The sequence below is a fragment of the Canis lupus genome, chromosome 34, assembly GCF_048164855.1.
Source record: "Canis lupus baileyi chromosome 34, mCanLup2.hap1, whole genome shotgun sequence".
Taxonomy (NCBI): domain Eukaryota; kingdom Metazoa; phylum Chordata; class Mammalia; order Carnivora; family Canidae; genus Canis; species Canis lupus.
The window spans coordinates 23,735,586-23,753,140 of NC_132871.1; the positions used below are offsets into that span (position 1 = coordinate 23,735,586).

A 17,555-nucleotide genomic window follows, 5' to 3' on the forward strand; every position below is an offset into this window, starting at 1 on the left:
CTTTCCATATAATGGCTCTGGCCTGAACTTTTCCTTGCTTCTGTCTTCTACCATCTCATCAAAAGCTATCACTTCCCCTTGACCCTGCCATGGCATAGAGCAAGTCCCTCTTCAGAGACTTGTTAGTATAACATGGCTTTTTGGAGCTTCTCCTGTGTTATTTTTGCATAACTAAAACTTCCTACCTTTGGCCCACACCTCCCTATGCCCTCTTCTCCACATCCCCTAGCAACTACTCTTCTACTCTCTGCTTCTATGTGTTTGACTATCTTAGATTCCACATATAAATGAGATCATGCAGTATTTGTCTTTCCATGTCTGGCTTATTTCACTCAGTATTATGTCCTCCTCAATTGTTTCTGAGTATTCAATTATTACTTCTAAAAATCAAATGGTCTCTAACTCTCCTGCCTAATCACTTACTGTGAAATGTTAGACAGATTAAGATCCATCTGTTCTTATCTTATTGTAACCTCACTGTCGTTTCAAATTGTGTTCTGAAAAGTTCCCCAAATCTTTAATGTATAAATTTTATGTTGTTTAGTTTGTGTGTTTATTTTGTCATTGAAGAATGGTCGCTAAGGATGGAAATTTTTGTTTTCCTCTGCTTCTCCTTTCTCCTCTTGTGACCACACCTAATTATCTCATAAAAGGCCACAGAATACTGAAACTATTGATGTCATAAGATAATCTGAATTATCTTTGAGTCTTATTTATTTGTGCTCATCTTATTCTCCCTTTTTCGTGGATCGTTTACAGAAAAACATTATTATCAAAACAGGGCAAAATGTTTCTTAAGCCCATGATTGGCATATTTTACTATACCTTCCTATGTAAGTGGAATCCTTGCTGCATTTCTTAAAAGGCAGAAAAGCTACTTGTTTTCCTTCTTCATTCTTATCTAATAGGAAGGCTGCCAAAAGGTAAGTAACGTATGTGAATCAATTAAAATTTTAGATGCATTAAAATATATGAACCATTCATGTATTAATGTTTGCATTAAAGTTCAATTGCATTTTGTGAAGCACCCTTGCTTCTTGTTTTCTAAATATGCAGGTACTTTTTGAGATAAATGTAAATATGTGTTTATGAAGTATTGAAACATAATCACCAGACTATTGTCTTATAGAACAATCTGCGATTCAATAAACTTTTGAAGCCTTTTCATTCCCATTTCAAGATATTTTCTGAACCAAAATAAACACCAGGAAAGTATATTTTTCCAAGAAAAATTGATTCTAATGTCAAAAGTTTTGATGTAACTTGAAAGTTAGATGGTAGAATTCATTCCAAAATATTTGACCTACTTGAAATCAAGAGAGCTACGGAGCTAACTAGATCCTTTCCCCGAGATATAGCACTGTCCTACGGAATCAAAGATATAAGCCCTTTTTTAATCGGATCATCCAACCATTTCTAAAGATCCTGGGAGAAATCTGTTTAGATAAGAAAGCCATATAATCCAGGAGTCCTAGTCTAAAATATATAATGAATTTAAAGTATGTAAAAAGAAGTGGAATAATATTTTTAAATCATAAAAGAAAATAAGTGAAATTATAAGCTACTTGAAGCAATTCTATGAAAGGTTCATCTTTTTTAAAGCTGGGTTCAAGGTTGACCCAGCATGTTTTAAATGGATATACCAGGGCACCTGGGTGGCTTAGTGGTTGAGCATCTGTCTTTGGCTCAGGTCGTGATCCCAGGGTCCTGTGGGAGCCTGCTTCTCCCTCTGCCTATCTCCGATCTCTCTCTGTGTCTCTCATGAATAAATAAATAAAATCTTTTTTAAATAAATAAATAAATGGACGCACCATAGATAGAATTTCCTGAATTTTGTTTTGTTTTGTTTTTTTGTTTTTGTTTTTTTTTTTTTAGAATTTCCTGAATTATGAGAAAGCTTCACTGATCTTTTAAATGGACAAAGTTGATATTAAATTCATCATTCTGCATTCTTGTCCTCATAAAGATTTGACAAAATATTATATTACAGAAATGGTCTGTACTGTAAATTCCAGTTCCTTTCATTAGATTGGCACTAGTATCTAAACAGTTTCTAATATCAAGCTATGAGATAGCTTGATTTTAAGCTCAAGATTTGTTGTTGTTTAGCTCTTATGATAACCATTTATAATGGATATTTATGTTAAAGACTAAATAGAAAGTACTAGCTTACAATGCCAAGATAAATGTAAAACAATTACTGTTGTAGAACTATTTACCGAATTATTTGATTTAAAGTAAATTAACCCTAATCTCAGTTCTTAAAAACTAATTATATTTTTCAAGCCACATAAACATAAAAAGAATTATTAAATAAGAGAGTTATTAGCACAGTCCAAATTATCATGTTTTATTTAAGTAACAACATATAGGAAGGCCTAAAATTTTTACTTTTGTCAGGTTTGTCATCTATCAGGGTCCTCAGGTAATTCTTCAACATGGTTTTGGTGACATGAAAGGTCCTGGATGGTTCAAATAAGAATAACAGTCTCTTCTTAATGAGTGATAAAGATGAAAGTTCTGTACAAGAGAATCATCCTAATGCAACAAATAAAACCTGACTGCCTATCATAAACTAATAATCAGTAAGGCTGAGAAAAAGAATAAGACACTGAAACACCTTATGAATTAGACCTTTCTGAACTTCAGTCTATTTTTTTTTATTTTAAAGAATATCTGTGGTTTTGAAGAAGTAGGGGTATGATTTCATTCAAAGATGACCCAAAATTTTCATGGCCAAAATGGTATCTAGTATGGACCTACAATAAAGGGGTTAGAGTTTCATATCTTCACTGTACAAAGGAGTCCTGTATAAAAAAAGATAAGCTAGTGACTATAAGCAGCATTTCAGTAATAATCTGAATAAAGGAACAAATTGAAGAATTTTCCAAATAGTTCAACGTTCTTCTGAACTGTGATTAAAAAAAAAAAAAAACTTCATATAGAAACACTACCTAAAGTTGGAAATGGAATACAGAAGAAAGTGTTAGCAAAATGTTGCCAATTGTCAACATTTTAAAAATACCTGTGAGGTTTCTAGTGCAAATAAAAACTGGTTATATAATCTTTCTGGAAGGAATTTTGGCAATATTTATACATAGCCTTAAAAATTGGCCTAGTAGCTCCTTGAAGAAATGACCCATTCCAGGGCTGAGGCAGAAAAAATAAAAGAGGACCCTGGAAAATCTTAATGCCAGACACTAAGGAAGTGCTCAAAAAAGAATGAAAGCATGCTGAAAGGATAAGAGCCAGTTGAAGGAGCTCCTAATGTCCAAAGATGAAAACTTTTCAGCAATAAAATTGGAATTGAGATGGCCCACAGAATAAAATAAATATCTCTGAGTCCATACTGAAATAAGCAATTGAATGAATAAATGGAGAATAAGTGACAGCTCGTTCCTACAGAAAAATCCGACTTTCTGCATGCAGAATGAATGAAACAGAAAATCACCAATATGCAAATACCACAGTAATAAATAAGTAAAAGCAGGAAATAGTCAATGAAGAATGCTAAAATTTGTGGACAAAAGGCTGAGGAATAACAGGACATTTGCCATAGTCTTCAAGTATCTCCCCCAAGATATCCATTATTACAAAGGGGAGATTATTAATTTTACAGTAGAAAACCCATCAGACACCTCAGTAATCAAGGTTAACAACCCCAAAAAGACATCATCTATCTCCTGCTATAACTCACTGAGAAGGAAACATCTCTTTAGTGGTATTCTTGGCAATAAATGCATAACCCCAATCTCATTATGAGAACCTCACAAACATAAATGGAGAGATAATCTACCAAAAAAAATAGCCCTGTACCCTTCAAGAGTTGCCAAAGTTATGAAAAATAGAGAAATACTGAATGATTCACAAATTGGAGATGATTAAATAGACATGATATCTAACACACAAAATGGGATCCTGGAACAGAAAAAATGACAAGAGTCCTTTGACACTCTAATAAATACTGTGGTTTATTTAGTAGAATTGTACTAATTATGTTCATCTCCTTTTGCTTATTAACTACAATTATGTAAGATGTTAATATTATGGCAAAGTGAATGAAAAGTACATGGGAACACTTTGTACTATTTTTGCAATTATTGTGTAAGTGCAAAATTTATCTCAAAATAAAAAGCTAAAAAAATAACAAAATTAATGCTTTCTTTTATATTTACTTTTCTATGTTTTCTTACCTACTCTAAAAAATAAGTATTAATTTTAGAATTAGGAAAAATGTATTTTATTAAGTTTACCAGATTATATTATTGGCTTGTATAATATTACTGTCAAATGGATATATTAAGGTATTAAATAAGCAATATTAAATAAATAATTCATTATTGAATTAACTATGCATATTGGGTATAAAAATCTTTGGTGCAATTATTTGCAATCAAAGGAGAATATTATTCCAATACTCATAACAATGATAGCTACCATTTTTGAGTAATTACTCCGAACAGTATAACTCATATGTAAATATGTATAATAATTACACACTTTATGTATATACATAATATGTACACAATTGAATGTGTATACATATTATGTACATACATACATAATTATGTACATAATTTATTGATTCTCATGAGCCTGTGAGGTAGATATTATTATTGTTATCATTCCTATTTTATAGGTAAGAAAAGTGAGGCTTTGAACAGCTGGGAAATTTGCCAAAGCTGGCATACATACTTAATTGAAACAGTTGGAACTGTCTGACTCCAAAGTTTAAGCTCTTGACAACTGATGCCTACTAGTGTTGCTGCTTAGTATATTATCCACTATATGTTTAAGAAGGATTTGTATGCACTTGGCTGTCTTAGAGAGCAGCACAAAATTATGTGAAATTGATTCCACTTTTAAGAATCTAGCACTCTGGGGATCCCTGGATGGCTCAGAGGTTTGGCGCCTGCCTGCAGCCCAGGATGTGATCCTGGAGTCCTGGGATCAAGTCCTACATCAGGCTTCCTGCATGGAGCCTGCTTCTCCTCTGTCTGTGTCTCTCCCTCTCTTTCTCTCTCTCTCTGTGTCTCTCATGAATAAATAAAATCTTTTAAAAAAAGGAATCTAGCACTCTAAGAAAACATTTATATGTATGTGTATTTATATATGAGTAAAGGTAATTTTATATACACATATAAATTGCAAAGTGATACTAATATGTAACAAATGCCAAATGAGCAAAATGAGTAGCAAGGATTTTGTAATCCATTATGATTTGTAAAAAATAGTTCTCTTTATTTTTTTTGCAAGATTTGGTCTTCTAGCATTCCCACAGCTAAGATAATTCAGACAAACTATAAGTTTTCAGCTAATTTTTTAAAGTAAATATTCTCAAACTTCAGTGCACATAAGAATAACCTAGAGCATTTTTATATTTCTTGTTTATTGGGACCACCTCCTTGATATTCAAGGCTTCAATGACTAAGGCCCAGAACTTACATTTTTAATGAGCCCTCCAGATGATTCTCATGCAGGTGTTTCTTGAGTTTAAAGTTTCAATAACAATCCCTTCATTTAAGAGAAAAAAAATATATCTTCTGGAAGTGCTCTGTAATATTATATAATATCAGATTTTTTGGAAGGCATTTATATCATAACATTATTCATTAATAAAACAAGAAGTACATGATACGCACTTAAATAACAAATTATATTATATATTAAGTCTATGTCTTGATGTCTACATGTTTTTCCATTTTTAACCACAATCTTGTTTCTGCACAAATCCAAAGAGTTTGGATAGGCTTATTCCAAGTGCAGCTTAAATACCAACAGAAAATCACCTCTGTACTAATGTAAGGAACAGAATGAATCTAACAATAATGAAATGTGCTTCAGCAGCAGAGCTATGTTTTGACTCCATCTGGTAGTTGTTATATACCTAACTACTTTCTATGGCACTTGCTTTCTGGAATGTGCCTGGATAAGACTATGTTATCATCTTTGATATCAAAGCCACATTAACAAAAAAAAGTCATTAGGAAGCAATCACTTTCTCTAAAATCTTGGTTTCTCAGAATAAGCAAGAAGAAGCATAGGTACAAATAAGTGTTGGAGGCACTCCAGCAACCTAACACATTCAATATGCAATGAGAAAATTCTTCTTAAAAAAAAAAAACTTGTTTATTAGATCCTTGTGCATAATTTTCATGATGAATGATCAAGTCTTGATACTGATATATCAACTTTATCACTAAGTTAAAACCATACCAAGTCCTTGGCTATAATACATTCTCACTCTATCCCACTCAATCCCGTAGTTTAATCTCTATTTCCATCCTCTTAGAAGACTTCTGGAGTCCTGAACTATTTGGAAATGGCCTATACTTAACATAGGGACTTGTATGTAAATGGTATCCAGAATTTTTTGTGTCATCCTTGATATAGTACATAGGAGATATAGTACATAGAAGTCCTCACTAAAAAAAATAAAACTACAAAACATTGCCATAAGAAATTATTTAAGATGTAAATACATAGAGAGACAGTCCATATATATGTTTAGGAAGACTCAATATTGCCAAGATGGCAATTCTCCCCAAGTTGATCTGTAAGTTTAAAATAATCTCTATCAAAATCTTTGCAAGGTTTTTATAGAAATCAATAAATAGATCCTAAAATTCATATGGAAATGCAAAGGACCTAAAATTGCCAAACAATTTAGAAAAATAAGAGCAAAGATGAACATTTTACTATAAAACTTCAATAATCAAGACAATGGGGTATTAGGGTAAGGAAATGCACATGGATAAACAGAATAGAACTCAGAGCCCAGAAAAAATAACCTTCTACTGATAGTTACTTTCAACAAAGCTGCCAAGAAAACACAATGGAAAAGGTGGCCTTTTCCACAAAAGGTGCTTGGGCAATTAGCTATCTACACTCAAAGAATTTAGATTCTAATCTCACACCATACACAAAAATTAATTCAAAATGGATCGTTGAACTACATGTATGAACAGAAACTATAAAACACCTAGGAAAAAACATACAATAAAAAAATCTTTGTAAGCGTGGTTTAGGCAGAGTTCTTAGATTCAATACCAAAACCAAAATCAATAAAAGAAAAAACATAAATTGCACTTTGTCAAAATTAAAAACTTTTGTATTCTAAAAGTCACCATTAAGAAAGTTAAGACAAGGGCATCCCTGGGTGGCTCAGCGGTTTAGCGCCTGACTTCGGCCCAGGGTGTGGTCCTTGAGTTTCCGGATCGAGTCCCATGTCAGGCTCCCTGCATGGAGCCCGCTTCTCCCTCTCCCTGTGTCCTGCCTCTCTCTCTCTCTCTCTCTCTCTCTCTGTGTGTGTGTCTCATGAATAAATAAAATCTTAAAAAAAAAAAAAAGGTTAAGACAAGACCAGACAGTGAGAGAATATTTGCAAATCATATTTCTGACAAGGAAGTTGTATCCAATACATATATATAAAAGAAAACTCTTATAAGTCAAGAAGACAACAAATAACCAATTTGAAAATGAACAAAATATTTTAATAGACATTTCATCAAAGAAGATCTACAAATGGCTAACAAGCACATAAAAAGATATTCAACACCATTAGTGCTATAGACTGAGTGTTTCTGTTTCCCCAAAATTTGTATATTTTGGGAATATATATTTGAGGGAACCTAACCCTCAAAGCCTTGGTATTATAAGGTAGGGCCTTTGGGAGATGATTAGGTCTTTAATAAAAGAGGCCCCAGAGAGCTCCCCTCCCCCTGTGCCATGTGAGAACATAGCTGAAAGATGGCCATCTATATAAACCAGGAATAGGCTCTCATCAGATACTAAATCTGCTGTTCCTTGATCTTGGACTTCATAGCCTCCAGAACTGTGCAAAATACATTTTTGTTTTTAATAAACCACCCAGTCTATCGATTTTGTTATAGTAACCAAAATGGACTAAGACAATTAGTCATTATGAAAATGCAAATCAAATCACAACAGCATATCACTTCGCACTCATTAGAATGACTAGTCAAAAAAGAGAGACAATATCAAGTGTTGGCAAAAATGTGGAGAAGCCAAAACCCTTATATTATGGTACAGCTGGTACATATAAAAAGGCACAACCTCACTGAAAAAGAGTCTCACAATTTCTTTGAACATTATAAATAAACTCATTATATGATCCAATAATTCCACTCATAGGACTCCACCCAAGAGAAATGTAAATATATGTCTACACGGAGACACACAGCATGAAAATTTATAGCATCATCATTTATAATAGCCAAAAGTTACAAACTATACAAATGACCAAACTCTCAATAAGCAAAATGTCTGTCATCCATACAATGTAATACTCCCCAGTAATAAAAAGGAACAAACTTCTGATACACGCTACAACATGAATGAATGTCAACAATGGTTCACTTCAGTGAAGACAGCCAGATGCAAAAGACTGCCTACTGCAATTCCACTTATATTAAATGTCCAGAGAAGCCAAATCTACAAAGGCAAAAAGCAAATCAGCAAAATGTAGATTAATTATTGAATAGGGTCAGAAGTGGATGTTAACTACACATGGGCTAGAAGAAGCTTTGGGGGATGATAAGATGTTCTAAAATGGATTGCAGTGATGGTTGGTCAGCTCTGTGAATTTACTGACAATCACTGAATTGTGCACTTAGAATGGGAGCATTTATGATATATAAATTACATGTATGTATATATTATGATATGTAAAAAAATCTCCTTAAGCATCATAAGATCTAAGAAGAAACATACTTTGAAAATCACTATAAAATGATTGATAATGAATAGATGTTTTCTTTGGAGTTTGACTTATTATAAACTATAGTAACATAATAACTATATGAGGCTAAACCAACAATGACCTTAAGTGTTGATAACACAAAGTAAGGTATAATGGGGAAAAAAAGTATTTTTCTAGAAACTTAGTTGTTTTGAATTTTTTATGTTAAATTTTAAAGTGTATTATGAGAAAGTTCAGAAAAATGATTTGAAGAAGAAAATAACAATTTGACCCAAGTTAGATAGTTCTCTTCCTCTCTTGTACTTAGGATATGCTATCTACTCTCTTAACTCATCTTTGAAGATAAATTCCAAAAGATCCCTAGGTCTGCAAATAGTTTACGGAAACCTTGACCAACCTCAGCATTGTCTTGACAAAAAGAATAATTTTATATTAGAGACTATCTAGGGTGTGTATATATGTATATATGTGGGGGGGTGCTGTAAATTTTCATGAATATTCCATTTGCCCTCTTCTTGATTTTTTTTAAGATTTTATTTATTTATTCATGAGAGACACAGAGAGAGGCAGAGACACAGGCAGAGGGAGAAGTAGGCTCCATGCAGGGAGCCGGATGTGAGACTCGAACCCGGGAACCCGGGATTGATCATGCCTGAGCCAAAGGCAGGCACTCAACCACTGAGTCACCCAAGCGTCCCTCCCTCTTCTTGATTTATATAAATATGACTTATATAAGAGTATAAGTGGCTCAGCGGTTGAGCGCCTGCCTTTGGCTCAGGGCATGATCCCAGGGTCCTGGGATCAAGTCCTGCATCAGGCTCCCTACAGGGAGCCTTCTTCTCCCTCTGGCTATGTCTCTGCCTCTCTCTGTGTCTCTCATGAATAAATAAATAAAATCTTTACAAAAAAAAAAGAATTGCTTAGATCCTCAACTTTTTCTCTGTTAGTGATAATGATTAAACAATAACTTATCTTCTTTGCAATTTTTTAAGTAAAATTCAACATTTTGCAAGATACAATTTAGTATTATTCAGTGTTTATACAAACATCACTACTATGTAACTCCAAAATATTTCCATCACTCAAAAAAAGAAACCAGTAGATGTTAACAATCACTCTCCAATTTTGTCCCAGACCCTGGCAACCGCTAATCTACTTTAGTCTCTAAGGATTTGCCTCTTCTGAACTTTTCATATAAATGGAATCATGCAATGTGGCCTGCAGTGCCTTACATTTTATAACGTCCTATATCATAGCGCTTTTGCTTTTGAAGATATAGATGAGAAAGCCCATTTTATAATGGTCTTCCTTTTTTTAATTGACTCTGATTAAAAAGAAAAGAGTTGCTTTTTAATTAGATACAATATTCTCAAATCCTAACTCAGTATTTATTAGCTATGTGAACCTGGGTAACTTACTCAATTTTCTCAGGCTCAGTTTCTTATCTGTAAGGCTGGATAACATTAGCAACCTTTCAGGATTATCATGAACACTAGAGATGTCTGTGCTTAATGTGAACCTGAGCAGTATCTATTAGTACTGAGCAATATCTATTAGACAAATCATAAAGATTGTCTAATTACCATCATGATTTTAATCTGGCACTCAGATATTTACTCTATGCTACAAGAGGGACTATACAAAGGTGGAAAGTATCAAGAGATTTGGACTCTAGGCCATGCTCTGACATTAACTAGTATAAGCAGAATGCCCTTAAATACATCTTCTCTTCTCTCTGGCGTCCAGTTTCACCTCGTGTGAGTTAAGGAATTAGTCCAAAATATGCAATTGAACTCTATAGTCCTTTTCCGACTAAAACATTTATGGTTCCATCAAATAGATGCATTAAATACTAGTTATTGCCTTATTCTAAATATAAACAACATACCCCCAAGGAGTATCTGAAACAACTCTTTTAAGTAGGACATATATTAGAATTTTAACTTACATTTATTTTATCTAAAAATAAATAAAACTTAACTAATATTACCATACAGATTGAAAGTGGTATCTTCATAGAAAGTCAAATGATCAAATGTCATGTACCCTGGGTATGAGAAAGGAAGGCTGGATTTCTCTACACAGAAGTGTTGAGAGTGGCATCCACATTTCCCCATTCACCTGAAGCATCGCTCTAGGTGCTATAGTCCACGTCCAGTTTAGACTTCTGAAGCAACCATCATCTCAAGGTTAGAAAGAAATGCCTTAGAGTTGTGATTATTTTTTTGGCCATGCTCACTGACTCTATGTGAGTTCCAGACCTTTGTCCAGACCTTTTTCTAGATATTTTCTAATTCTCCATCAAAAACTACCTCACTTCCTCATCTGACCTCAATACTGTCATAAACTTAATACTTGTAGGCTTTAGACCCTACCACTCATTAGCAGCTTTGACATCCTGTACATATATTTAATTTTATAGTCACTCACCATTGTAGAGTGATAATTCAAGTTACAAGGGGGAAAATGAGAATTGATTTCTTATACTGCATCTTGCTCTCTATGTATTAGCATGAGAGTATGTTTTCTTTAAATTAGTATTATAATCTAAATTACAATTCACGTAAAATAAAAATATTAATATTATGTAGCCAACCTAGGTATTATTTTTGTTACTTGGACATTTTAGTCCCATTTCTCTTTCCCTAATTTAATAATATAGAGGTTTTTCATAACTTTTTTTCACAAAGCAATAAACTGGGCCATTTGGAAATCCAGAATTCACATTTTAAAAGGTGCTATATTCCCCCATCTACTATATACCAGCAAATTACCTTTAAAAAGTGATCTTCAGTTCCATACCTCAGGACAGTTTTATAAGCAAGTTAAATTTAAAATAAATTCCTTTTAGGACATCGGAATTTCAGAAGGGGTCCAACATGGAACCACTACAATATCATCCAAAATAAATGGCATGAGATAAAAACATTTGTTGTAAAAATATTCTCTTAGGAGTCTCTTCCATGCTAGTAATTTAAAGATTGTCAGGTTACTACTAGAAGCCAACTCAACACCGAAAGTGAAATATATGAAGTCCTATGCAATATCCTAAATTCCTGCCTTCATACTTTCAAAAGATTGGTTCTATCTTTACTAAAGTGGTACCACTATCATTAGTATTACATATAGTCTCCGTATCTACCTGTGTCAAACAGCTTATAACAGTGATTAAATATTTGAGGAGAAAACAGTAGATTCTCTCAAAAAGTTAAATTAAGCTCTAGCTCTAGACTAGCTAGATTGTGAGCCCCATGTGGGCAGGGTTTTTGTTCATCTTGTTCATTGCTATATTCCCAGCCTCAAGAATATGTTTGGCCAACAACAGGCTTTTAATAAATGAAAGAATCTTCTATCACAGCTTGATCCATAGCTTCCGACAAAACAGGTGCTATCAAAGCCAGACTGCATTCTGGGCCTAGAAGAACTGAATATCCTAACCCTTAAGAGTGACAAGAACCTCTAAAATGCAAAGATGCCCTGCTCAACAAAAGAAAATTATCTTTAAAGCTCCCAGGGGAGGACTGAGAAAAAAGGAAATATGTCAGGACCTCTTCCTTCACTCACACCCTTAAAATGTACTTTATACACAATAAATGAAGGCAAACCTGGGAGACTTAAAAGGAATCTTTTTCTCCCTTTCCTCCCTATTAGCAGCTAACTTTTATTCAGAACTTACTAAATGACAGATACTTCACACAGGTTATTTGATTCAGCCCTTACAAAACCCAAGAGATATGTACCATTCCCTTCCCATTTTTCAGTTGAAGAAAGTAAAGCTTACCACTTCCCTGAGATAAATAAATAGCAGTGCTAGGACCTACTAGACTATGTTTTTAAATACTATGCCATATTGCCTCTTACATAATTATTTGCAAAGTCATCTGATTAATTTTCTAAAACAGAATCCAAAGCCATTTCTTCCTTTCTCTTCCAAGTATAAAAACTCCAGTCCAGGATCTGATTATGATAAGCCTGATTAATAATGTAATGTAAAAAAAAAAATAGTGCTTTTTTTTTCTGAACTAGTTTCAGGAGACCTATATTCTAGTCCTGGCTTCAATACTATGTGACCCTAGACACGTTATTCCAGTTCCCTGTGCCTCAAGTTCTCATTTTTAAAATTTAAATTAATAAAACCTGTTTTACTTAACATGATTGTTTTAAAAACTAAAAAAAAATGTATAAAAGCAATTGGAGAAGCTGAAAATACTATATAAGTATAAAATTAGGCCAGTAATTCAGCATCCTTTCTAGTCTCTCAAGTTTATTTTTCATATAATGAACTGCTGGCATGATCTCTTTTTTTTTTTTTGTCATTAAACTATGCAACTTTGTAACTATTCTGTACAAGCCATTATACACATAAAATGCAATCTTTGACTCTTCAAAAATTTCCACCAGATTGATTATTAATCTCCTTTTCTGGTCAAATTTGTATTTTCTCTATTCTCTTAAGCTACACTCTGATTACCCCTCTAGCCCAATAATGTTGTCCCCTTCTAAATGTCTCCAGTTGATCCTCATTTCATCCCAAGCCCTTTAAGTGTTACCTACAAGTGACAGCTCATATGCCACATCAAACTGACTTCAGCCTGCTTTTCTAGGACAACTTCCAAACCCCTTTCCTCTCAAAAAAAGGAAACGTTTTTTTCCCTATATCTTAACCTTTTCTGAATCTCCATCCATCAATTCCTATGCATAGTCCCTTCCTTTTATTCAAAGAAGGATGATTCTCTGATATGCTTTCCATCCTTCATTCTGAATACCCACAGGATCCTAATTTATGTATCTATTCAAGTTTGGGAAGATAGATAAATCTTTTACTCTCATTTTTACAAAACAAATCTACTTTGATCCCTAAAGGAATGTCTCTACTTTTAAGCAGACAGACTAATTGATATGCTTCTTCTTTTTTCCCCCTCACTGCCCCTGCTCTTCATTTAGGCTCCATTCCTGGTGGTGATGCCTGCATCCTTCCCATCCTCCTGCTCCCTCCCGGCCCAAATCTAGCGTCCTGAGGAGAACTGAGCATGCTCAGTAGCCACAGCCAATTCCGGGATGCAAACTGGCATCTTTTGCAGATTTTGAGCCCAGCAGGAGAGGTAAGGCCCTAAAAATACAGTGGCCCAGCATTTGCCCACTCCCCCTGAGGTATCATTTGATGTAAAGATGTGTTCAAAGCCTAGGAATGGACTTGGAAATGGACAGCTTGCTGCCAGTCCCTAGCCTGCAAGGTGGGTCACCAACCTGAGTAACAGACAGCTGAGAACAGCCCCTCTTTCTGATTTGGTGCAGGGAGGAGATGTCTGCTGCTCTGAGCTGTGATAGTGCTGATAGATGGCTGAAAGCTTGCATTTGGCATCTCTGTTGCGTCAAGAAAATACTGTTGTTGTTGTTGTTGTTTTCTTTTTTTCCTTGAACACAGCAACATCAGCTGCTCCCGGCTGAGAAAGATGTTGCCTGAAGAGCTACAAAGTCTGTGAGCCAGCCAGAGAGATTGTGGAGAGGATAAGCAAACCAACTACTTACCCAAGAATTAGATCGAGGGAGGTGTCTGAAGACCCAGAAATAAACAGGCTTTTTCTAAATGACAACTCAGGAGCCTCTCATATATTCAAAGCTGAATTGTCTGCTGGTCCCCCCAAGATGCACACCTCCTTTATATGTGAACTATGACACATTTCCTTTTAAGAGAGACTGACAGAAAACACACACACACACACACACACACACACACAATCCTCCTGTTCTCCTTTCCCCTGGTTTCTGCAGACTAAATCTCTAGAGCTGCAACAGCAGCAGATTCCCTTACCTCACTGCCAGGGGGATGAGGCATAGGGAGAAAATTTAGCATGAATGGAATATGATTTTTAAAAAGTGGGGGAGGGGGTTTCTTTGCAGGGTCTTCAGCCTCCACTGAACAGCCTGAGAAACACAGAGGCAGAAACAAGCAGGACGAGAGACACACAGCTGCCCCTGCTGCTAAAACCCAGCCATCTCCTCCAACAGCAGCAAACATGAGACATTTCATCACCGTAGTGCATCCATATTGAGAAGAGGGGGGGAAAATCATGTGCTTTGCGTTATGCATTTCAGTCACCCGAGATGGGAGGAGACCCCTGTCCATATGCCGAGGGAGCCATCCACCACCCCAAGTGCGATCACCCTAGCCGGCGACCGCTTGCCTGACAGGTTTCGCAGCAAACGCGGTTAATCTGTGACAGCAGGTGGTCTCTTACCGTAGGCAGCAGCGGCTCCATTTGAGCTCCCTGGTCTTTAATCTCCATGTCCTGTAATGCCTCTGGAATAAGCACCCTCCTCTGCAGTGTCTTCAGTGTCCTACACCCGGCCCGGCACTCGCTCTGCTTAGTATTCGGATCAGGTACCTCTGAAGCAGGAGGAGGTTGCACACTCCAACTCACCAGAGTCACATGGCTCCTACTCACTCGGGCTGCCGGCCAGGTTCTGCACTGAACGCCTCGGATCCCCGGGCCGGGGACAGAGATCTCCCAAGCCCTGTGTCACTGCCCACACCTGGCTGCTGCTGTCAAATACAGCCTGCAAAGCCGCAAGTCTGGTGGGCGCGAAGGATCTCCCCCAAGAGCTAACTTCCCATACAGACTGGTCCAGGGTGGACTCCAACCAGCTCAGCCAGGTCTTAACAATCTGAGGCAATTCACTGCATTCCCAGAACCTCATAGGACACATTATTCAAATAAAAGGATGTTAGTAAGGGGTACTAAATGTCCTGCTCTGAGCGCAGAAGGTCTTTAAAAACAGAGGACATCAAAATTGATACGCCTTAACTGAGACTCAACTATGCATTAACAAAAATCCCATAAGTCATGGTTGACTCCATAAGAATTGGGCAGACAGGTACTTGCAATACTTTAATTATGAGAGACTTGGTAAGTCACGCACTATCACAAATAAAATACATTTTTCAATGATTTCCCAACAAAAATAATAAGGGAAGAAAGTATTTTGATAGGGACACCTGGGGGCCTAATGGTTGAGCGTCTGCCTTTGGCTCAGGGCATGATCCCAGGGTCCCGGGATCGAGTCCCACATCGGGCTCCTTGCCGGGAGGCTGCTTCTCCCTCTGCCTGTCTCTCTCTCTCTCTCTCTCTCTCTCTCTCTGTCTCATGAATAAATAAATAAAATATTTTTTAAAAAAGAAAGTATTTTGAAAGTAGAAATTATCTGTATACTAAAGCATTTTGAAAAGACAATGAATCGGACGAGAGTAGATGAAGCATGTACCTTTCTGCCACAAAAGTCTCAACAAAAGAGGAGTACAGGATTCTCTAATCCATGAGAGAAAATGAACTCTTTTGTGGGGAAAAGGAGTTGATAATGGTTGTTGAGTGGCCACATATTTCCTAGAATTGATTATAGATCTAGAGTATTTTAAGTATGAAGCCCATATGTCACTGAATCCCAAACCGAGTACAGAGGTTACAAATGAAATGAAAAGGGGTTGAAAGAATATGATTAAAAATTATTAAAATGGTTTATGTTAAATAAGATTTTTACCAGATTTAAAAAGCATTCATCACCAGATGTGAATATTAAATTATTTTCAGCAACACACCAAAATTTTCCACAACATTCCTCATAGGTGAAATTATTAATAACTTTAATCTGTTTATCTTCTCAATACAATTATTTATAATAAACTATTATTTTGATGATCAGAAAACATATTTTGGAAAACTATAATGATTATTTGAGTAGCAACTTTGTGTACAGCACATAGAGATGATTCCAAGGATTTAAATAACAAGGTGCTGATTGGGAATTTGCTAATTTGGGGCCCAACTTGATTTTCTACCATGGACTAATAAATAAAAGCTCCCCTTCCACTCACATGACTATAGTAGATCATCACAAGAAACTTATTAGAAGAAAAGTGAGAACCTCTCTAGAAAGATTATTTCTATCTCACTAGGAAACCCTAGGTCATCCAGTTTATATTTGTTCAAAAAGAATTCAAATATAACTAGGAAAATGTCTGAATTTTTATTCTATGAGCCAAAATAAAAATAAGATAGTATTTTAAATTACTTTCAATCAATATTTTCCTACAGTAATACATTATTAAACCATGTAGGGACTTTGCTGGAACAACCATTTCCTGAGTGTTCACTATTATCCTAGAGCTACTATTTCTATCAGTATAACAGGACTTAGCCAGTTTCAACAGCAGATGTTCTACTTCTAGAGATCAAGCAAGCCCATACCACTATAGTTCTCTGATCCAAGATATTGAATGCTAGCTTAGCAAAAAGAAAAGTTGGGGAAAGAAAGTGATCCTCATTTAATCCACTACCTCTATCTCACACTCAAGGCTAGAATGAAGACCCATATCCTGAGAAAATATATCCACATACTAAAAAAGTCCCAATGAAGAAGATAAGTATAGAATAGATAACTTCTGGGAAAAGAAAAGCATCACTAGGGAGTGGAATTTTTACTAAAACCATAGGCCAGATAGGTTTTACTAACAAAACCAAAACCAGATAGGCCCTTGGAAATCAACTTCTCTATTCATTTTCAAACACAGAAAGTGAAAAGAACACAGAGGTTAGGGAAGAGAAAATCCAACTTGTATGAGCAGCTTTTTTTTTTCACCCCCAGCTACATACTGTCCACCTTGGAGATTCTGGTATGTCCTGAGTGGAGGCTAGAAGAAGGAGCTGGGTATATACTTTCTAAAACTAGCCCCAGGTAACATCTACGTTTCTCCAAGTCCAGAGCTCTTTCCATAACAGTCAAGTTTCCTTGGATCCTAGATTAAAATTGAGGTCTTCTTCAGCCTGTTTTATTTACA

General features: G+C 35.6%; 1 protein-coding gene and 1 long non-coding RNA gene across 2 annotated transcripts in view; one reads left to right on the top strand and one right to left on the bottom strand.

The window, feature by feature from the left end:
• SLC4A10 (solute carrier family 4 member 10) overlaps positions 1-15,256 on the bottom strand; it is a 285,441-nt gene extending 270,185 nt beyond the window's left edge. Inside the window, exon 1 of the mRNA XM_072811530.1 lies at positions 14,962-15,256. Coding sequence (XP_072667631.1) covers positions 14,962-15,009 — 48 coding nt within the window. The 5' untranslated portion in view covers positions 15,010-15,256. The remainder of the gene's footprint in view (positions 1-14,961) is intronic.
• On the top strand, positions 718-14,383 carry LOC140624486 (uncharacterized). Its single transcript, XR_012023959.1, has 3 exons — positions 718-923; positions 13,667-13,824; positions 14,148-14,383. It is a non-coding gene; the product is annotated as an uncharacterized lncRNA (long non-coding RNA).
• Positions 15,257-17,555: the final 2,299 nt, after the last annotated feature.